Source organism: Hemitrygon akajei, chromosome 7 (genome assembly GCF_048418815.1).
Source record: "Hemitrygon akajei chromosome 7, sHemAka1.3, whole genome shotgun sequence".
NCBI lineage: Eukaryota > Metazoa > Chordata > Chondrichthyes > Myliobatiformes > Dasyatidae > Hemitrygon > Hemitrygon akajei.
In genome coordinates, this window is record NC_133130.1 from 32,280,659 (window position 1) to 32,303,658 (window position 23,000).

The following is a 23,000-nucleotide window of genomic DNA, read 5'->3' on the forward strand; positions in this document are numbered from 1 at the left end:
CAACACACTCAACAAAAGTTGGGACAGATTTAAAATAAGATTGAAAAGTGCACAGAATATTCAAGTAACACCGGTTTGGAAGACTCCACATTAAGCAGGCTAATTGGCAGCAGATGAGGTATCATGACTGGGTATAAAAGTAGCGTCCATCAAAGGCTCAGTCTTTGCAAGCAAGGATGGGTCGTGGCTCACCCCTTTGTGTCAAAATTCGTGAGAGAATTGTTAGTCAGTTCAAAAGGAATATTTTCCAATGCAAGATTGCAGAGAATTTAGGTCTTTCAACATCTACAGTACATAATATTGTGAAAAGATTCAAAGAATTCAGAGACATCTCAGTGCATAAAGGGCAAGGTCGGAAACCACTGTTGAATGCGCGTGATCTTTGAGACCTCTGGCGGCACTGCCTAAGAAACCGTCTTGCTACTGTGACAATTATAGCCACCTGGGCTCGGGAGTACTTCGGAAAACCATTGTCACTTAACACAGTCCATCGCTGCATCTAGAAATGCAACTTGAAACTGTATTACGCAAGGAGGAAGCCATACATCAACTCTATGCAGAAACGCCGGCGAGTTCTCTGGGCCCGCGCTCATCTCAGATGGACCGAAAGACTGTGGAACCATGTGCTGTGGTCAGATGAGTCCACATTTCAGCTAGTTTTTGGAAAAAACGGGCGTCAAGTTCTCCGTGCCAAAGATGAAAACGACCATCCTGATTGTTATCAGCGAAAGGTGAAAAAGCCAGCATCTGTGATGGTATGGGGGTGCATCAGTGCCCACGGCATGGGTGAGTTGCATGTATGTGGAGGTACCATTGACTCTGAGGTGTGTATTAGGATTTTAGAGAGACATTTGTTGCCATCAAGGCGGCGTCTCTTCCCGGGACATCCATGCTTATTTCAGCAGGACAATGCCAGACCACATTCTGCACGGGCTACAGCATCGTGGCTTTGTAGACACAGAGTGCGTGTGCTTGACTGGCCTGCTGCCAGTCCAGATCTATCTCCTATTGAAAATGTATGGCGCATCATGAAGAGGAGAATCAGACAACGGAGACCACGGACTGCTGAGCAGCTGAAGTCTTATATCAAGCAAGAATAGACAAAATTTCCAATTGCAAATCTACTACAATTAGTATCCTTAGTTCCAAAATGATTAAAAAGTGTTATTAAAAGGAAAAGTGATGTAACACAATGGTAAACATGCCTCTGTCCCAACTTTTGTTGAGTGTGTTGCAGCCATCAAATTCTAAATTTGTGTATATTTACAAAATACAATTAAGTTGGTCAGTAAAACTATTGAAAATCTTTTCTTTGTACTTTTGTCAGTTAAGTAAAGGTTCGCGTGAATTAACATATCACAGATTTTTGTTTTTATTGCATTTTGGAAAATATCCCAACTTTTCTGGAAATGGGGTTTGTACAATTTTCTAATTTATTTTTGCATAATTGTTTCATGTCTTTTGAACAATTATCTAATAAATATAATTTGCCCAGATCTCATTTTTTTTTTACATATTTACAGATTAGGAACTTTTAAAACACTGTACTTCCTACCTTTCCAAATTTAGATTCTATGGGTATTTTGGAGAAATTGTTAGAACTAAATCCTTTTCAGAAAGGTGTAATATCAAATGTTTACAATATAATTATGAAAAGATGCTCAGAGGCCTTTTATAAGATTAAGAATGATTGGGAAAGGGAACTTAACTTTACTATCCCTATTGAGAATTGGGATAAAATTCTTCAATTAGTTAATTCATCCTCTATATATTCTAAACATTCATTGATACAGTTTAAAGTTGTGCACGGGGCTCATATGTCCAAGGATAAATTAGCTCATTTTTATTCCCACATAAATCCTATATGTAATAGATGTCATTCTGAGATAGCCTCTCTAACTCATATGTTTTGGCCATGTCTGTCTTTGAAAAAATATTGGAAAGACATTTTTGATATTATTTCCATGGTATTGAGTATTGATTTACAACCTCACCCTATCACTGCAATCTTTGGTTTACCAATGATAGAGTTGATTCATTTATCTCCTTCTGCTTGTTGAATGATTGCATTTCTTACATTAATGGCTAAAAGATCTATTTTGTTGAATTGGAAAGAGATTAATCCCCCTACCACATTTCATTGGTCTTCTCAAACTATGATATGTTCAAATTTGGAAAAAATTAGAAGTGTCATATATGATCCTTCTATTAAATTTGAAAAGACTTGGAGGCCATTCATTCAATATTTTCACATGATGTAATTTGACCCTGTTCCAATCCTATTTTTTTCTGGTTCTGATTATATATATGTAGAGAGGATCGGAGATGATGACACTAATGACTCTTTGTCTTTTCTTAGATACTATAAACAGCCCATGTTTTATTTTCTCATTTTCTTTTGTTTTTTTAGTTAGTGGTTAGTTTCTTAGATTAGTTCTTGTTTTTGGGGGTAATTTTTTTCATTTTCTTCTTCTGTTTTTTTTCATATTGATATACCTAGTTTGTGTTTTTTTTTTGTCTTGTTCATATTATACTCATATCACGTATGATTTGGGAAGACTTAACTATATTGTACTTATTGTTTATGTATCCTTTTATGCTCATTTTAATTTTGTAATTTTGTAGTCCCAATAATTATGTATCAACCTCACCATGTTGAAATTAATAAAAAGATTGGAAAGGAAAGAAAGAAAGAAATTCAAAGCAACTTTTACTGATAATTGACATTCTTTGCAGACTAACTTCGTTACCATTAAACCCATGCAAAATATTATGCTTTGCATCTGTGCGGTGATCCAGCCTGAGAACACAGGTGAAGATTACATGTTGATTGGTGATGATGCTGGTTTTGTGAACCTATTAATTCTGGGAAATGAAGACCTCCAGAAATCCAAGGAGAGTAATGCCCTCCAATCCCAGGTCCTGGAACCAAGACTTCTCCGTCGGTAGGTTGTCATGAGAGTTTTAACGGTTTTGTTTCTCTTTGGAAAAGTAGTGGGTTAATAATGGTTTAGTCCGACAACTGCTGAAGTTAAGAACACTGTGGGAAGCTAGAGAAGAGATTGCCAGAGTCCTAGCTGATAAATGTGCATCATTAACCGCAGGTTGAGGTGCCAGAAGACTGGAGAGTAGTTGATTGCTGTGCCTTTATTTTAAAAATGGGTGTAAGACAAAACCCTGGGATATATAGACCAGTAAGCTAACATCTCTGATAGGTAAGTTACTGGAGAGGTTTCTCAGAGTGAGATTGAGAGAGAGAGAGAGAGAGAGAGAGAGAGAGAGAGAGGTAGATTAATGAAATTAGCTTTATTAGTCACATACATATGAATACATACAGACAAGTGCCTCATTTACGTCAAATCAGATCAGCAAGAATTGCACTGGAGGCAAGCTGCAAGTTGTTGAGACCATAAGATCTAAGATCAGAATTAGGCCATTTGACCCATCGAGTCTGCTCTGCCATTTCATCATGGCTGATTCATTTCCCCCTCAGTCACAATCTCCTGTCATCTCCTCATATCCCTCCATGCCCTAACTAATCAAGAACCTATCAACCTCTGCTTTAAGTATACCCAATGACTTGGCCTCCACAACTACTGGTGGCAACAAATTCCACAGATTAACCACCATGCTATGTTGCCAAGCTTCCTGTGCCAACATAGCAAGCCCACAGCTTACTAACCATAACCATACATCTTTGGGAATGTGGGAATAAACCAGAATACCAGGAGAAAACCCATGCTGTCACAGGGAGAATGTACAAACTCCTTACAGTGATGGCAGTTGAACCCCAATTGATAATCGCTGGTGCTGCAAAGCAATTGCACTAACCGCTATGCTACCATGCTATACAAGTGTTTGGAAAGATGGAATTTGGTTAGGGATAGTCAACATGACTTTGCACATGTCTGTATGGGCTGGGAAATGACAATAGAGTTTAACTTGGATAAATGCAAAATTATGATCTTTTTTTGGAAGATAAATCCCGGTAGGACTTAACACAGTAAATTGTAGGGCCTTCAGGAGTGTTAGAGAACAAAAGGACCTAAGTGTACAAGTACATAGTCTTTTAAAAGTGGTATCACAAGCAGGATGTGTGATGAAGAAGACTTTTGGCATGCTGGACTTGATTAGCCAGGGTATTGAGTAGAGAAGCTATGTTGCAGTAACATTGGTAATAACACCTCCTCCTCACTGACAATCAACACTGGCGTACCTCAGGATGTGTGTTTGGTCCACTGCTCTACTCCTCTATACCTATGACTGTGTGTCTAGGCACAGCTCAAGTGCCATCTATAAGTTTGCTGATGATGCAACCATTGTTGGCAAAATCTCAGATGGTGATGAGAGGGAATACAGTGAGATATACCAACTGGTTGAGTGGTTTTGCAGCAACAAGCTTGCACTCAATGCCAGTAAGACCATTTAAGCTGGAAAGAGTGCAGAAAAGATTTACAAGGAAGTTGCCACAATTCAAGGGATAGATTTAAGGGGAGATATTGTGCAGTCTGGGACTTTATTCATTGGCGTGCATGTTACAGATAGAGTGGATACACACAGTCACTTTCCTAGGTTAGGGAATCAAGAACTGGACAGTGTAGGTTTAAGTGAGAGAAGAGAAATTTAATAGGAACCATGCAGAGGGTGATATTGTATAAGCTGCCAGAGAAAGTAATAGAGGTAGGTACATTAATTACATTTAAAAGGCACTTGGGCGGGTACATATATAGGAAAGGTTGAGACTGATATTGGCCAGATGCAGTTTAGGTGGGCATCTTGGTTGGTGTGGACCAGTGGGATGGAATGGCTTTTTTCTGACTGTATAACTTTATGACCGTATTATTGATTAAATCAAATATTGATTATCACTTAATACCATAATTTGGAATTTACCAACCCCTTCAGTCAAATGTCACCAATAAAGTTAAATAATTTCTAAGTTTGTCGAGAGCATCTCATGGAGTCAGTAGGTTAATGGTTCAGGTCAAAGACCATTTGGTAGAAGTGAGCAGGACTTAACAAGAACTCGTCACATCACAGTACAGCACTCCGGCGATGCTGGAGTGTCAGCTCCGACACTCAGTCAGGAATTTGGAAATGCACGTGAACTCACATTCTTCTAACTTTGATCCATGTTCTGCACAATATGCCATCATTGATAAGGCACAGAATATCATTTTCTATTATTTATTTTTTCAGTCCTATTTTACGACGGAAACTGCATCATGAGTGGGTATTGAGAGTGAAATATTTTCCACATTTGAACTCTTTTGTGAGCTGCTCTTCGGACAGTGTAAACTCGGTGGTGCTGGATGACATACGCAAGCTGGGAGATTGTCAGTAAGTTACATATGTTATATGAACAAAGCTGTACATTTGTTCCATTAAATTCTTCTTTATTTTTCTGTTGTGTCTTCCCTCTCTTTCTCCTGCAGCTGTTCTGGGAAATTATGTGTACACAACAATATTCATTGACCAACCACAAAAAACATCTGAAATATTTATAGGCCTTTATTAGTCAAAATTAATAAAATTATCATTTTGTTAATTTATATTGTAACAACACATTTGCATCCATATGTTAAACCTTTCAGAGGATTTGTTTTTGCTTCTCAATCTATATTTAATCCTTTATTCTGTATTCAAGTGCCTTTCAAAACTGGAAATGATCCGGGCAAGCTTTAAGCAGGCATAAGCACAAGAGGTTCTGCAAATGCTGGAAATACAGAGTAACACTTGCAAAATGCTGGAGGAACTCAGCAGGTCAGGCAGCATCTATGGAAAGGAGTAAACAGATGATGTTTTGGGCCAAAATCATTTATCAAGTCCAGCATTTTGTATGTGTAACTTTAAACAGACATTTGGTAAAATATAGTAATATAGAGGCCTGGTTGCCCTCATCATATGCTTTTCAGCTTGTGAGAAGACCATGCTATGATAGCTACACCTATTTCAGACTAGAGCGTGTCTGTCGTGCAGACTGAGGGCTAGAGGACCTTGCACAGGCCTTCTAATTCCTTTGCATTGGTAACTACGGGCCAGAACAATGAAGAGACCTTAGAACTCAGACAGCCACAGTCTTTATATTTAAAAAATATAAAACACGTCTTTCAAATGAAGTGAACCTGGCTACTCAACTCAGTTTATCAGACATCCTCCTTCCTGACCTGACTGACATTGAAGTCAGAAGAAATCTGACCTGTACACTACATCCTGCAGATAGTTCTCAATGGAACTACTGACTGGTAAAGCTGATCGAGTCCATCAGCTTCTTTGAGCCGTCACTATTCCATGTTTTGTGAAATCAGCTTTCAGTGGCCCATGTTATGTGTGTGCTTGTTGTTGCAGCTCCTCAATCAGCCTCACCGCCAGTCCCAAAAAAGTTCCTATCCTTTCCTGTACTCTCTCATTGGTAACATCAGAAACAAAAAAAATTAGGATGGGTTAAGTTGGTTTTGGTGGGACCTTAAACCAGAGGAGAAAGAGAAAGGATGAAGAAGGAAATTCCAAAACTAATAGTTTAAGTGACTGAGGCACTAGGGACTTTGTGGGTGTGAAGAGAAACAGGGATTTGCAAATGGTTATAATAGAATAATACTATGAATACTTTGGACATTGGTGGGAATAGGAGGTTACCAAAAGGTGACTCCCAGTGGCCATCCATTTTAATTCTACTTCTCATTCCCATTCCGATATGTCTATCCATGCCCCCTCCACTGTCGTGTTGAGGCCACACGTAGGTTGGAGGAACAGCACCTTATCTTCTGTTTGGGTAGCCTCCAACCTGATGGCATGAACATTAATTTCTCAAACTTCCGGTAATGCCCCCCACCCCTCCGTCCCCATTTCCTTTCCCCTTTTCCCTCTCATCTTCTTGCCCACCCATCACCTCCCCTGGTGTTCCTCCTCCCCTCTTCTTTCTTCCATGGCCTTCTTTCTCTTTAACCAATCAACTTCCCACCTCTTTACTTCATTCTTCCCCCTCTAGGTTTCACCTATCACCTTGTGTTTCTCTCTCCTCTCTGAACCAACCTTTTAAACACACTCCTCAGCTTTTTTTCTCCAGTTCTGCCGAAGGGTTTCAGCCTGAAACGACAACTGTGCTCTTTTCCTAGATGTTACCTGACCTGTTGAGTTCCTCCAGCATTTTGTGTGTGTTGTTCAGATTTTCAGCATCTGCAGATTTTCTCCTGTTTCTGGTAGGAAGTGACTTTGCTAGATAAAATGGTAAGAAATCTGTCAGCAAGACAGAAATGTTTCCAATGGAATTTTGACAGTAGCCTGTCAATGGCATTGTGGAATATTGACAGGCAGGCTCTGTTGCAGTTCTGAATGCAGCTGGCCAAAGTGAGGATTTATTAAAATCTAAAGTACGACTATAAACCACATTCAAGGTAACAGATACAGAACTTGAATGACATAAATATTGAGTGTACATTTATGAAGTGATGAATTCCCTCAGCTGCAAGCATGATTCTACTAAGATTTTATTATTGCTTTGCAAGTCTTGTGTAACATATTCATGCATTGACCTATTCCTTATCTTCAAATGTAGGCCAATTAGAACGCTGTCCGTTCCACGAGGTGTTAATGCATTTGATTATTGTGTGAAGGCAAATACGCTTGTTACTGGCGGTAGGTCTCAAAATTGGAATATTTGGAATATTTCAGAATTTCTGTCTTGCTTCAACAGTATGTCGGTGAATGGATTAACTGTGTTTGATCAAAGGGTATGCACACAATTAACTACATAATCAGTTAATTTTGGCTTGAAATGTGTGACAAAAATTGCAGTCCTAATTTGCAAACTGTTTCCAACTATAAGTAGTACTAATCATGTAAATTGCTCCTTTTGAGTCATATTATAAGCCTGCAAGTTCTTTACTATTGTCAGTTTAGTTGTACGTGATTAGGGTTTAGGAATGATGATAATGCTCATAACACTAAAATTAGAAATGCTTCACTCTTGTTTCAAAGCATTCTGTTACCCACTGTGATTTGCTGTTTCTCCATGGCATGCTAATGATCTGTCAGCTTGGGAGTTAAGTAAAGGATTATTGAAGAATGAATGACTAAGGTTTGGCTGCTGGTATTGAACCAAGATAGGAAAGAAAGGCAAAAAAGGGACTCTTCCTCACCTTCTTGACGTACAGTTGAAACCAAGCCAATCCCAGTACTTCGCAGTACTTTGTATGCATTGAACATCATGACTGCACTGTCAGATTCCGAGTGATGGGATGACTTTCATTACATTCCTGCTTCTCACATGAGCTGTGCTCACATGCAGATAGAGCAAATAATTAGACAGGCAATAAAAATGTTTTCCTTTTTAAGGAGATGAAATACAAGAGTAAGGAATTTTATAAATCTTTGGTGAGATCATAACTGGAACGCAGAGTTCAGTATTGGTCTGTGTATCGAAGCAATTGATCATTGAGACACGAGAGACTGCAAGTGCTGAAGAGCAAGGAACGTTCTGCTGGAGGAACTCAATGCATCAAGCAGCATCTGTGGGAAGAAAGAAAGTGTTGATATTTCAGTTTGAAACCGTGCATCAGGTTATACTTGGAATTATTGTGGGGCAAATTCATTAGATAGATTTTTTGGATGAGTACTTGCCTAATGAGGTGATATTATGTTATACTGCAGCAGTGTGGAGGAAGGGGATCTACCGACTGTCAAAGGTAGATGTTCAGAAGCTGCTTCTTCAGGCCGAGAAACTCAGAACTAGGAGTCATGGCCTTGAACCTGAATCTGAGATGAGGATGAACTTGAAAATGCAGATGGTTAGAATTTCTTAAGTCTCAATCACAGAGTCCGGAGGCTGCATGATCATCTCAATATTTTCAAGGCTGGTATCGTTGTGCATTGAGCAGTATGGGATATAGTAGGCCAGTGGACTTGAGGTTCAGGGTCATGAAAGCCATGTTCTTTCTGGAAGGCGTTGGAGTTCAGAATTTGTTATTCCATGCAGTACGAGAACAATGTCATCCTGCTCCAAAATATACAAGTCTGTTCTATATGTTGAAATGTTGTGTACAGGTTTCGGTTTTACTTACAGTGGAGAAAATACAGCAAGAGTTCAACATGCTGATTCTGGGAAAGAAGAGATATTAAGTAGACTAAGCTGTTACTCTTGAGATTAAAAGAATGAGAGGCTATCAGATTGAAATGTACGATATTCTTATGAGAATGGTAGATTTGATGATTCCCCGGCTTTGATGTCTAGAATCAAGGATCATGATCTCACCATAGGAATTGTTCACTGACATGAACAGACATTTCTTCACAAAAAAGGTATTGATCCTTTTGTAATTCTCAACCCAGGAGAGCAGTGCAAACTTTCAAGCTGGGTATGAAATTAAAGAATTTGGGTTTAGTGCAGGGAAGTACAGTTGAAATAAAAAATAAGCTATAATCTCATTGAATGGCAAAGCAGGCTGGAGAGGTCACAGGTGGATAGCAGAGTAACATTATAAGGTTGTGAGCCCAGGTACCTGGGTTACTCACTTAAGTTCTTATATCGTTCAGCAACCAACATCTGTACTTCTAGTCTGGAACTTTGTACTTAAACTCCAAGGACACCCATATCACTCAAAAAATGAGATTGCTTTATTGATTAAGAAGGGCACTTCTGTGCTTTAAAAGTTCAGCTTTGATTGTGAGCTTAGGTATTCGTTAATAAAACAAATTTAGGGTATTTTTGTTTGATGCACACACAATATGCTAGAGGAAATCAGCAGGTCAAGCAGCATCTATGAAAATAAATAGTCGATGTTTCAAACTGAGAGCCTTCATTAGGACTAGAAAGGAAGTGGAAGACGGCAGAATAAAAAGTTGAGGGGAGGGGAAGGAGGGCAAGCTAGAAGAAGAAATCTGATAGGAGAGGAGAGGTGACCATAGGAGACAGGGAAGGAGGAGAAAGGGGAGGTGGCAGGCAATTGAGGAGAAGAGATAAGAGGCCAGTGTGGGGAATAGAAGATGGAAGGGAGAGGGGAAAAGAAAAAGAGAAGATAATATTACTGTAAGGAGAATTCTATGTTCATGCCATCAGGTTGGAGGCTGCTGTGATGGAATATAAGGTGTTGCTCCTCCACCCTGAGACAAGTCTCATCATAAAAAGAGGCCATGGTTCAAAATGTCAGAATGGGAATTGGGATAAGAATTAAAATGGTTGATCACCAGGAAATTCCGCTTTTGGTGGGTGTGTGAAAGTGTTCAGCAAAAACTGCAAACTGCATGTCTTAACTTTATTTGAAATGTTAACTTTCTGAATACTTTAAAAAATAAATAATATATAATATTTTTAAAGAATACAATTTTTATCTGTTAAATATTTTACTTGCTGTATGTATTGTGTTTTGCTCCTTGGTCCCTGAGCTATATACATGTATCCAGTTGAATGACAATAAATATGAACTTGTACTTAAAATAAGGAGTAGGACACTCATTTACCGATGTGGAATTGGGAACTCAAGTGTGCTCTGCTGTACCATCCCAGACCTCTGGTTTCAAGTTTCTGTGATCAGAATTTCCCTTTAGGATCTAGGCAGGAATGTTTTACACTCATGTGAAATATTCCAGTAATTAAACATCTCTTATTTCATGTCCAGGAGAAGACAAGGTTGTTCGACTTTGGAATCCTAATATGTTCTCGAAGCCAAAGGCATTGTTGATTGGCCACAACTGTATCATTACTGAGGTCGCAATTAACGAAGTAGATCAACACATCATTAGCCTCTCAACTGAAGGAGTAAGTAATGGTTGCATGGTAGTTCCTTTTCTTTAGTTTACCATCCATTCTCTGAGTCATTGCACAAGTAGAACAAATGAATGTCTGTCACTGATAGTGGACCTTCTTCTTTCATTGTGTCAGCGATGCCTCGCTAAATAGCATGCTTGTCTCTGAGTCATACGGCAATGAGTCGAGCCCCTCCCAGACACACGCAGCTGATATTTTGTTGCCGTGTTGAAGGGATGTGGAACTGTACAATTCTCGGATAGACTAATTGAGAGTCTTTTGCATCTGGTCAGTGTTTATTTTCAAAGAAGGCAAGCCAGCAGCTATATTTCATTAGGAATTTGAAGAAGTTTGGTTTGTCACCTAAAACGCTTGAAAACTTCTATAGATGTACCATGGAGAGCATTCTGACAGGCTGCATCACTATCTGGTATGAGGAGGCTACTGCACAGGACTGAAAGAAGCTACAGAAAGTTGTAAAATTAGTCATCTCCATCTTGGGTACTAGCTTCCGTCGTATCCAAGACATATTCATTTTCAATCTTTTTTTTATTGATTTAAAAAAAATTGAATAGACGTCTTCAAGGAATGGTGCCTCAGAAAGGCAACCGTCTTAAAGACACTTATCACCCAGGGCATTCCCTTTTCTCATTGTTACCATCAGGTAGGAGGTACAGAAGCCTAAAGGCACACACTTAGTGGTTCAGGTACAGCTTCTTCCCCTCTGCATGGCAAATTTCACTATAGAAACATAGCACTATAGCACAATACAGGCCCTTTGGCCCACAAAGTTGTGCTGAACATGTCTCTACCTTAGAAATTACTAGGCTTACCCGTAGCCCTCTATTTTTCTAAGCTCCATATACCTGTCCAGGAGTCTCTTAAAGGACCCAATCGTATCCGCCTCCACCACCGTTGCCAGCAGCCTATTCCACACACTCACCACTCTCTGAGTAAAAGACTTACCTCTGACATCTAGAAGACACTATTAACTATTTTGAATTAAGATTACTACTTCTAGAGGCTTTCCTCGCCTCAGTGCTGACGTGGCTTCATGGCTGTGTCCTGCATCTATCGGGCTTCTTGACCGGTTGCAGGCTGACCTGATCTGTTTACTATTTTTGTTCGCACAATTTGTTCTTTTCTCACATGGGTGTTCAATGGTCTTTGTTGAGTAGGTTTTTTTAGTGGCATTTATTATGTTTCTTATGTTTATTATGTTTCTTGGCTGCCTACAAGAAGATTAATTTCAAGGTTGTACATAGTAAACATTGTTCAATTGTTCATTATGTGCTGTGTCATATGGTATCAGCATGGTCTTTCAATGACCATGATTATTGTTGTTAAGTTTTTCTACAGAAGTGGTTTGCTAGTCCTTTTTCTGGGCAGTGACCCCAGCCATTATCAATACTCTCCAGAGATTGTATGTCTGGTGTCAGTGGTTGCAAAACCAGGACTTGCGATTTGCACCAGTGGCTCAAATGAGCATCTGCCACCTGCTCCCAAGGCTTCATGTGGCCCTGATCGGGGGGTGGGGAGGGAGGAGGGCTAAGCAAGTGCTACACTTAGCCCAGGGGTGATCTGCATGCTGGTAGAAGGAAGGAGTGTCTTACATCTCCTTTGGTAGAGATGTATCTCGACCCGCTTTTAAATTTGAACATCAGGATGCTCTTCATTGACTACAGTCCGGCATTCAATGCTATCACCCCATCAAAAATAATCAATAACCTGGAAGACCTAGGCCTCAAAACCTCCTTCTGCAACTGAATCCTTGAGTTCCTTACTTGCAGACCCCAGCCAGTTTGGATTCGAAACAACTTCTCCTCCACAAACATCATCAGCACAGAAGCACCTCGATTCTCTGTGCTTAGCCCCCTGCTCTGCTCACTTTATACTTATGACTGTGAGGCTAAACACAGCTCCAATGCCGTATTTAAGTTTGCTGATGACTCCACTGTTGTTGGCCCAGTCAAAGGTGGTGCTGAATCAGCATATAGGAGGGAGATTGAAAATCTGACAGAGTGGTGCCACAGCAAAACCTCTCACTCAATGTCAGCAAGACCCAAGAGCTGATTATTGATTACAGAGGGAGAAAAGTAGAGGGAATCAGTGGCAGATTCCTCAATGTTATTATTTCAGAGGATCTTTCCTGGGTCCTGCAAATAAGTGTTAATACAAAGAAAGCACGGCAGCATCCCTACTCTCTTATAAGTTTGTCAAGTTTTGGCATGTTATTGAAAACTTGGACAAACTTCTATAGATGTGTGGTGGAGACTGTATTGACTGGCAGGCAATAAAATGAATCTCAGGGTTGTATGTATATGCTGACATATATCCACTTTGATGGTAAATTTACTCTGAACTTTGAACTTTGCATCATGACCTGTGCTCTTGAATGGAAAAGCATACAGAAAGTAATGAATACTGCCTATTCTCCCAGGGATCAATCCTTTCCCACCATTGAGCACATCTACATGGAGCGCTTTCACAGGAAATCAGCATCCAATATCAAAGACCCGCACCATCTAGGCAATGCTTCTTTCTTGCTGCTGCCATAGGGAAGGAGGTACAGGAGCCTGAAGACCTACATCACAAGGTTCAGGAACAGTTATCCATCAACCATTGGGCTCTTGAACCAGAGGGGATGACTTCACTTATCCTATCTCTGAATTGTTCCTAACGCCTCTGGACTCACTTTCAAGGACTGTTCCTCTCATGTTCTAAATATGTATTGTTTTTTTTATTTATTATTATGATTGTTATTATTATTTTCATGTTTTGTATTTGCAGTTTGTTGCCTTTTGCACCTTGGTGTTTGTCTTGTTAGGTGCTGCTTTTTATTGATTCTATTGAGATTCTTTGTATTTACTGTGAATTCCCACAAGAAAATGAATCTCAGGATTGTATATATGGTGATATATATGTACTTTGATAATAAATTTACTTTGAACTTTGCGTTGACTAAGGTACTAACTTGATTGCTTGTTTTCCTACATTAAATATCAAGTACAGTATATTTCAAACTATGAGGTGATTTGGAATGTCATACTAGGAAAGAGAGGAGATAAATGAAAGCTGTTTCTTCCAATATTCACTTTACTGTACAAGAATGTCTAATTATCTGTTTTATTATAACAAGAACCTAAGAAATTAGAATCTTTTCTCTTCACAGTGTTGACTGTACTGCATACAGTATATATATATATATTTTCTGTGGTATTACTCATTAGTTTGAATATATATTATAGTACTCAATAGTAATATAAATAATACAAACTCTCTAGTGTTGTGTTCAAGTTCTGTACTGATTTTGGGGAAGAAGCTTGTAATAACTATATAATGTGCTATAACAGTAAGCTAAGTATTGGTTAGAAAGAAATCTTAATTTACTAGAATATTACCTGGAATTTACTAGAATGTTACCTGGGTTTCAGCACCTAAGTTACAGGGAAAGATTGAACAAGTTAAGTCTTTATTCTTTGGAGCATAGAAGGTTGAGGGGGAACTTGATAGAGGTATTTAAAATTATGAGGGGGATAGATAGAGTTGACGTGGATAGGCTTTTTCCATTGAGAGTAGGGGAGATTCAAACAAGAGGACATGAGTTGAGACTTAGGGGACAAAAGTTTAAGGGCAACACGAGGGGGAATTTCTTTACTCGGAGAGTGGTAACTGTGTGGAATGAGCTTCCAGTAGAAGTGGTAGAGGCAGGTTCGGTATTGCCATTTAAAGCAAAATTGGATAGGTATATGGGCAGGAAAGGAATGGAGGGTTATGGGCTGAGTGCGGGTCAGTGGGATTAGGTGAGAGTAAGCGTTCTGCATGGACTAGAAAGGCCAAGATGGCCTGTTTCCGTGCTGTAATTGTTATATGGTTATATAAATACATCTTTTAGATTTTCAAAATGGGTTTTAATGACTGTCTGCTAATTCCTGATAAAGGCCAATACCCTCAAATCAACCCACAAAATACTTTTTTTTTTCTCTGAGCAAACTCTGAAAACAATTGGAATTGGAGATTGTAAAATAAAAATAATGCCTAGAACTTTATGGAACTTATGCCCCTTTTATTGAGAATCAATTCCTCATTCTTTCGATTGAAAACACTTTTCTCCTGTAAATTGCTGAGCATGAGAACTGAATATAAAGTAAAGGCAAAAAGTAATTTGTTGAATGAGATAAAACTAAGAATGAAGAAAGCAACAGAGAACGGTAAAGAAGAGAAATGGTGCAGCAAGAGAAATAACGAGAGTAAACAATTGAACTGAGAGAAAGAAATTAAAAATGTTAGAGCAGAAGAGTAAAAAAAATGTTTTAATCTCACTGTAAATGCTAGAGATTTTGCAGGTGCTGTAAATCCGGAGCTACACCAGCATTTTGTGTGCTGCTCTTAATCTCACTGTTTGATTTGTTCCAATCCTGGCTAGAGATGTTAAGTTGCTTTGCAGGAGCCAGAATATAAATTGTTCAAATGTCATTTGGATGGTTAATTCACAAGGCAAATTTTCTATGACATATTTAATGGAAGTTCTTGAATATGTTTAACGGAAGCAATTTCATGAATGTCATGAGTAGATGAGGGTGTGCTGCTGAGGTCATGATACTGAACGCAAGATCATCCTTCAGCTTGTGGCAACTCAAACTTCACAGTCTATCACTTGCTGGGTGATGTGAAATTCAGGGTAGCAGACACCATTAAGTTCTGCATTAATGTAGCAGAATATTTGACAATGATCTTGACTTGGAATCTTCAACTTTTATTTCACATGATTTAATGCTATTGGATATTGATCAATGGCACACACATGATATGTATATATGTGGAACTAATTCTTCCTCAAGACAAGTATGGCATTGAAGAGGGGAGTGCTGGATTAACACCAAACACATCCATCTGCACAATGAGCATTTAAATAGACTGTTAAAATCCAGGACTACTTTGTGTTTTACATGGAGAATAACGCATTGGAAAGTTTGAGTATGAATGGCATCTGTGTACTATAGATTGGTGCTTAGCCAATTATCTCCGGTGCTTGTGTAGTAAGGTCTTACTGGCTGCTGCTGAAATGATTTGCAGGTCAACATGAATGAGCAAATCTCGTGGTGATGGTTTCTTAGGGAAGTACATTCCTGACACAGAGGGATAATTATTTCTGCCCAGATAATATACAGAAAAATGCATGAAATTTTGTTCTGTAATTCCAATAATTACTCAAACTTCTTCAGCCTGCAGACTCCAGAATAAAGTCATTCTGCTTTCTCACTGACTGCTAGTAAGAAGCACATTTCAATGCTTATGAATTGTACAGCAACAACAACCTCCACATATCTAGTACAAAGCAAATGACAGAACTTCTTGAGGGAGGGGAGAACTCTTCCTGCAAGCAATGTTATAATCATAAAATCTTTCCTCTTAGTGACAATCAGTATGGACGATCAATTTTTGAGAGCTAATCAACTGGAGAATATTTGCAACATGCACAAAATGCTGGAGGCATCCATGGAAATGAGTAAATGGTTGACGTTTTGGACAAGACCCTTCTTCAGGACTGAATTCTTGCCTTGCTTTCTGTACAAAGCTGGATGATGGGAAGCAGAGAAAAGGCATGTTGGCAGGACATGAAGTGCAAACTCAGAGTTGTGAAATGTAGGCAAATCAATTACCTGCTCCACTGCAGATAATCAAGTAATTTTCATAGCAACACTTGTTCCTATAAAAGATATTATATGGATTCTGATTACATCATATTGGCTGGAGTTTCCAGCCTGGTCCACTTTATATCCAGTAAGATCAGTATGATTTGTGGGATACTTCTTATATGTTTCTTTGTAAAATGTTTCTTTCAGGGGCACAGTGACAAAATGGGAAAATATTGTGATTGAAAGTTGAAAGTTTCATGTTAAGTTGGAGCTTCAAGTAGGGAACCTAAATACTTGATCCAAAGGAGAGCTATTGTTAAAGTATGTATGCAGTACACAACCCTGAGATTCATCTTCCCACAGATAGCCAGAAACCAATGAAAAACATGGAATCCATTCAAAGAAAAACATCAAACTCACAATGCGCTACAAAAAAGAACAGTGCACAAATGGCAAAAAGAAAATGAGTGAAAACAACACAGAATATAAAACATCAAACCACAAAGTCATCAAAACAGTCCAGAAATGTTCAGTTTCAGCTCAGCTCAGTTCAATTGACTGTGTCGTTCATTGTCTGCAGGCTGCAAAACCACTTTGCCCTGATCAAAATAGCTACAAAAAAGGAGGAACTAGAAACCAGAAACACATCATAATGTGAACTACAGTGTCTAATCCACAAGCCGCATCCATTAAACTTTGCCCAAGATCCAAGACTCCGGCCGTAACAAGTAAAAGGCAGAAAGAGACCTTTCACTTCAGGCAAATGGTGCTGTTCACCCACTCAGCTTCCATTCATGACCCCATTGATTTAATCATCAAAGTCATCGAGAAATGGAGTACATCACCGGCTTGCACCCTTTCTCCAGCCTTCTTGGTCTTCAGGTCACACACTTCACTTGAAACCTCACCTAAAACCCTTGGAGACAGCAAAGCACCAAATCACTTAATTGGCCTGAAAACACACAATTAAACTGTAGATCCCCGGCTCCAAAAGTAGCAGAATCATATTTGAAAGAATATGTAAAGGAAGTAAAGAATGAAAAGGAAGTAGTTTCGTGAACCGTCTGAAGAATTTCACCTTTGGTCACGTTGTTTGCTGGCACTATCTTCTCATGGAGATAGAATTTTTTCATCTCCAGAACTTTCCTCTCTTCTAATTTATCCACAGCATTGACAGAGAGGTGAAAGATCGGTATTTTCAATAGTTTCATAGAGCAATACAGCACAGATACAGGCAATTCAGCCCAACGAGTTCATGCTAACTATGGTGCCCACTCAGCAAGACCAATAATCAATAAGCCCCCTCCCTCCATTAACATGTCCAAGTGCTTTTTAAACGATACTACTGTAGCAGAAAAAGCCACGTCCCCTGGCAGCTTTTTTCCATCTACTCAGCACCCTCTGAGTGAAGAAGTTGATCCTCAGGGTCTTTTCAGATCCTTTTCTCATCCTTGATCTATGCTCCCTAGTCTTGATCTCTCCTAACCTGAGGAAAAGAATGTTACCCATCTGTTAGAGTTTGTAACTTCAAAACATAAAAATCTAATTGAAAGGAAAACAAAGGAACCAGGAATAAATGTCTAACTTAGTTTTTACTTTAAGCAAGGAGTGTACCTGTGACATGGTGGCGTAATGACGTTTGCCATTTACGTATTTTTATTTTTAACCCACAATGCATTATGTAAAAAGAATCTTTAATCAAGCATTGTATTAACAATATTACACAAATATTACTGTAATATTAAATACCTTGTCTATTCCTCTAATGTTAAACATTTCTATATGGTCAGCCCTCATTCTCCTACATTCCAAGGAATAAAGATCTGGCCTGGCCATCCTCTCTCTATATCTCAGGCTCTCTAGTCCAGACAGCATCCTCAAATCTGTTCTGCACTTGCTCCAGTTTAGCACATCCTTCCTATAACAAAACTGAAGATAATACTCCAAGTGCAGCCTTGCCAACAACCTATGCAATTGCAATATAATGTCGCAACTCCCGTATTTACTGCCCTGACTGAGGATGCATGCTAATGTATTTTTCCATCACACTGTCTACCCTTGAAGCCCCTTAAAATGACTATGGAGTTGTACTTCTTGGTTCCTCTGTTCCATTATATTTCCTTGTTCCATTCACAGTATAAATACTAGAATAGTTTGAATTTCAGCATACTTCCCTTATTTTTGACAAAAATCTTGTTTTGCATTTACTTTTAGATAAAGAAGCTGAAGACCTGGTTTAAAAAAAAAAACATGCAAGTAATGCTTGTAGGGTTTAAACTCAGCAGGAACAGAATTACTGACTCACAGTGGTGTTATGCTGATATTACCTCTTGCTCAAAATGGCTTTTACTGTTCTAATAATTTCTTAAAATTAGATTTCATAGATTAGAGTTGCTTTTCCTGGTGTTGTTTAATTAAGTTTGTATTTGTATGTTTAAAATTAACTGTGAAGTTAATGGAAATGTTATTAACGTTCTCTTAAATTTTAACTTCTAAATTTCTTTTGGAAGATGTTCAGAGTCTGGGATGTTCAGACAATTGCTATCCTGCAGGTCTTCATCTTGGGTGAACATCAAGTAGATCGGCACTTCAACACAATGGTGTTTGACAATAAAAATAAGAGATTAATTGCTGGTAGGTTAGTAAGCTATGAAAAATTCAATTATAGATTCTCAGGTCGAGGTGAAATAGAAAATAAGTTTTTTACCATAGTAATAGTGCTGAATCTGGATTAATGGTCCAGGAAAACCATTTCAGAAGGGAATTTTGATTCACTAAATTAAATAAATTGTAATTGAGCACAAAATTTGATGTGATGGTGGCTATGAAGCTATTGGGCTGTTAGGAATAACCAATTGGTTTATTATTGTCTGTTACAAGAAAGAAAATCAAGAATACTGTACATGATGATAGTCTAAAGTAAAAACAGAACATGTTACAAAAACTAAAGTCAGGCTGCTTTGGTGGAAAAAGAAACAAATCTAATGTTTTGGGTTTGTAAAGCATTTAACTGTTTTGGATTTCATGACCTTAATAATTAGCTTTAAATTGTTTTATTTTGCCAGCCTTTTCTTTGAGTACTTTGAAGATCATTTTTCTTTTTCTCCACCTGTTCTGATTCAACATCTTACATAATGCTCTTTTTAATTGCTTGTTTTCTTTTGTCCGGAGGCTCAATGCAAAATCCTATTATCCCGATTACTACTTTTCTTTGCGTTTTTTTTTTACTTATCCCTTCACTGGTGACCTTGTCTTAGTCTCATCATAGTTTCAGGCCAACCAGTATTGCACTCTATAAATAAAGTGTTTGGACAGAATTATTAACTTGTGTGTGCTTTCACACACAATGGACAACTCTGCACTTCTGTGAGATCTCATTTCATTAAGAATTACCTAACATCTGCAAATTAGAAGAGGTTTTTATAAAGGTAAAAAATCCCACTGTTAGCTTTACAGGTTGAGGGAAATTCATATTCATTGTGTACATTTACTTGTGCAGGATCCACTTCAATCGAACTTGTGCCCCTTACATCAGCTGTGCAGGACAATCTGGAGATACCCCGTTCCCATGAACGATCCATCAATGTTCTTGTCTTCAGCAAAATTAGTGGCAGGGTTGTCTCCATTTGTAGTAAATCTGTAATTAAGGTAAGTGCTTATCTGAGAAATAGCAAATGGTTAATTAAAAATTTGATACTGGGTTTCATCATGAAGGAAAGCATACATAAAGTGAGAACAATTTCTCTAAACGTAAGTAAAAAAAAAGCATGCAAAAATGGGCCGGCACTGGGACCTGTTCAGGTTTCTTGCATTACTTGTGTATACATACATAAGGGCACATGCACTTCAGAGGGGCTTAAAAATGGTATTTTCATTATTTGTGGATGTTATCTAGGCAGAACTGCAGGAGTATCAGGTGAAATCTTTTTGCACAAGTTCATTTCATGTTTACACCTTTTGAAAGCGAGATGAGCATTAAATCCTACCAGTGCTGGAATTCATTATGTAGCCTGAAAGAAGAGTAGTGAAAGTTAACAGTCCCTTTCACTGACATGGGCTTCCACAGCCAAGTGCAGCACAAGGTCATGCTGAGTGAAAACATTCCAAAAAGCCCTGGAAGACACAAAGAGCCAAAAGGAATTTGTACCTGTATTAGAAGGTAACTAGAAAAATATATGGCCAACGTAAATTCCCTGGTATCAAAAATGTTTAGTGGAGCCAACAACAAATTTGATCAAATAATAAGTTACATTTTAACACTCAGAAATTCAATATACAAACTTGTATCAGTTATGTTTCAACCATGGTAAGCAAAATCAGACAGATTACCTTGATTTCCCCCCTCTTTTACAGGAGAAGGGTGCATTCAGTTGCAGTGTAATGGCAGATGGAAAGTGGTTCTCAAAGTAGTCACTGGCTCTGTTGCTTTGAGTAGCATGTGCTGGCTACTATGGTTAAGGTGACCACAAAATCCATGAGTTGTAGCAGAGTAGTGATCATTGAAGATGAAGTTAGTCTCATATAGGATTCTCTTTTCAGCATTCTACTTATTTGTCTCTCCACCATTTTGTCGGGATATGATCTTCACATGGTTTAAATATATGCATCTCATCAATTTCTTTTCCTTCACTTTGACCATATACATATGGCTTCCTCATTTCATATACATCATTAATACATCGTAACCCTAGAGTTTTCTGTTCAGAAAGAGTCAATTATCTGAAGGTTGCACAATGAGTTCAGACCCAGACACTTCATAGACAATAATGGAGAGTTTAGAGGCTTAGTCAAACATCATGGGTGACTACGCAGACAGAAGCTACAGTGATATCTGGAGGAAAGGGTAGCTTATAGGTCAGCTCTCTGCAGCGGGAGCTGCACACAAATTTCTACTTGCAGGTACAAGGGTAAAGATGGTACTGGACAGCTTGCAATCAACAGCTGATGAGACTGCACACAGAGATGCTTAAGAGATTATCTGACTTGACCTGTGAGTGAGGAGTTGGAGAGCTTGATATGGACCAAATCAATTCTTACTAATGGCTGGGGCTCATCTACTCCTCAGCACTTAACTTTTGTGTAATAGGAGAGATCCCATCTTCTGTTGCAGCATGTCTAGAAGGCATTCAGATATTCAGTTGGAATAAAAGGGAGTGGCTACTCTCCAAGTAGATTTTATTTAACCATGTGTGTTTTTTTATCATGTATGTGGGTGTGACAGAAAGATGCACATTTTCAGTGTCACCAGTCCTAGAACAACAAAGGAGCATTTCCACTTGTCTTTCAATGTAATTATGTTTGAACAGAGAATACATGAACAAAAATACTAGGATGAGAGAACAGCAAATGCCTGATAGACAGTTTTATTCCCATCTATATTCTTCATTTCAATATAGGATAACAAAGTGAAATGTATACATTTGAATCTGACAACTGCAGTGTTTGTTGCAATGGATTTTATTGCTTCAAAATCATGGAATCATAGACATTACAGCACAGAAGACAGGCCCTTTGGCCCATCTAGCCCATGCCAAACTATCTGTTGATTGAGGCACAGCGTGGAATAGGCCTTTCCTGCCATTTTAACCATGCTACCCAGCATACTGAAATTTAATCTGAGCCTAATCATGGGACAATGTACAATGACCAATTAACCTACTAACCAGAGGGCCTTTGGACTGCGGGAGGAAACCCATGTGATCACAGAGAGAACGTACAAGCTCCTAACAGGCAGCAGCGGGAATTGAACCCAAGTCACCTGTATTATACCCATCCAAATTTCTCTTAAATATTGAAATCCGTCCCCATTATCTTTGTCATTGGTTGGTAGAATTAATGCTATTAAGATGATAGTATTACCCAAATTTTTATATTTATTCCAAGCATTACCAATTTTTATTCCTAAATCTTTTTTTGATATTATTGACTCCAAAATATCCTCGTATGTGTGGCAGAATAAAAATCCTAGATTAAGTAAAAATATTTACAGAAGCCTAAGAAGGAGGGTGGTTTGGCTTTGCCAAACCTGAGATTTTACTATTGGGCAGTCAATATTCGATATTTAATATTTTGGACACAAGAATCGATTATGGTATCTTGCCCACAATGGGTATATTTGGAATGTAAATCTGTACAAGACTTCTCATTGTTTTCTATTTTAGGATCTTTGCTTCCTTTTGATTATTTAAATTGAATGAACAAATAACCAATCCTATAGTTAAACATACATTACGACTATGGTTTCAATTTTGTAAATTCTTTGGCTTGAGTAAGTTTATCTTATCAAGCCCTATTATATCAAACTTTTTTTTTCTGCCCTGTTTTATGGATCAAGCCTTTGTATTATGGAAAACAAAAGGTATAACATGCTTTCATGATCTTTTTTTAGACAATAGTTTTATGTCCTTTGAACAGCTATCTAATAAATATAATTTGCCTAAAACTTTTTTTTTAGATACTTGCAAGTTAGAAATTTCTTGAATAGCATGTTACAGTTTTTTCTGAAATTATGTCCAATGGACATTATGGAAAAAAATTCAGCTCTGAATCCTTGCCAGAAGGGTTTAGTAGCCACCATTTATAATATGATCATGAAAATACAGCCAGAAGTATTAGGAAAA

General features: G+C 38.3%; 1 protein-coding gene across 1 annotated transcript in view; it reads left to right on the top strand.

The window, feature by feature from the left end:
* Positions 1–23,000, top strand: part of LOC140730119 (WD repeat-containing protein 64-like) — a 118,146-nt gene that overhangs the window by 44,563 nt on the left and 50,583 nt on the right. The window contains exons 7-12 of the mRNA XM_073050255.1: positions 2,737–2,945; positions 5,200–5,340; positions 7,556–7,635; positions 10,614–10,753; positions 18,891–19,014; positions 19,880–20,028. Coding sequence (XP_072906356.1) covers positions 2,737–2,945; positions 5,200–5,340; positions 7,556–7,635; positions 10,614–10,753; positions 18,891–19,014; positions 19,880–20,028 — 843 coding nt within the window. The remainder of the gene's footprint in view (positions 1–2,736; positions 2,946–5,199; positions 5,341–7,555; positions 7,636–10,613; positions 10,754–18,890; positions 19,015–19,879; positions 20,029–23,000) is intronic.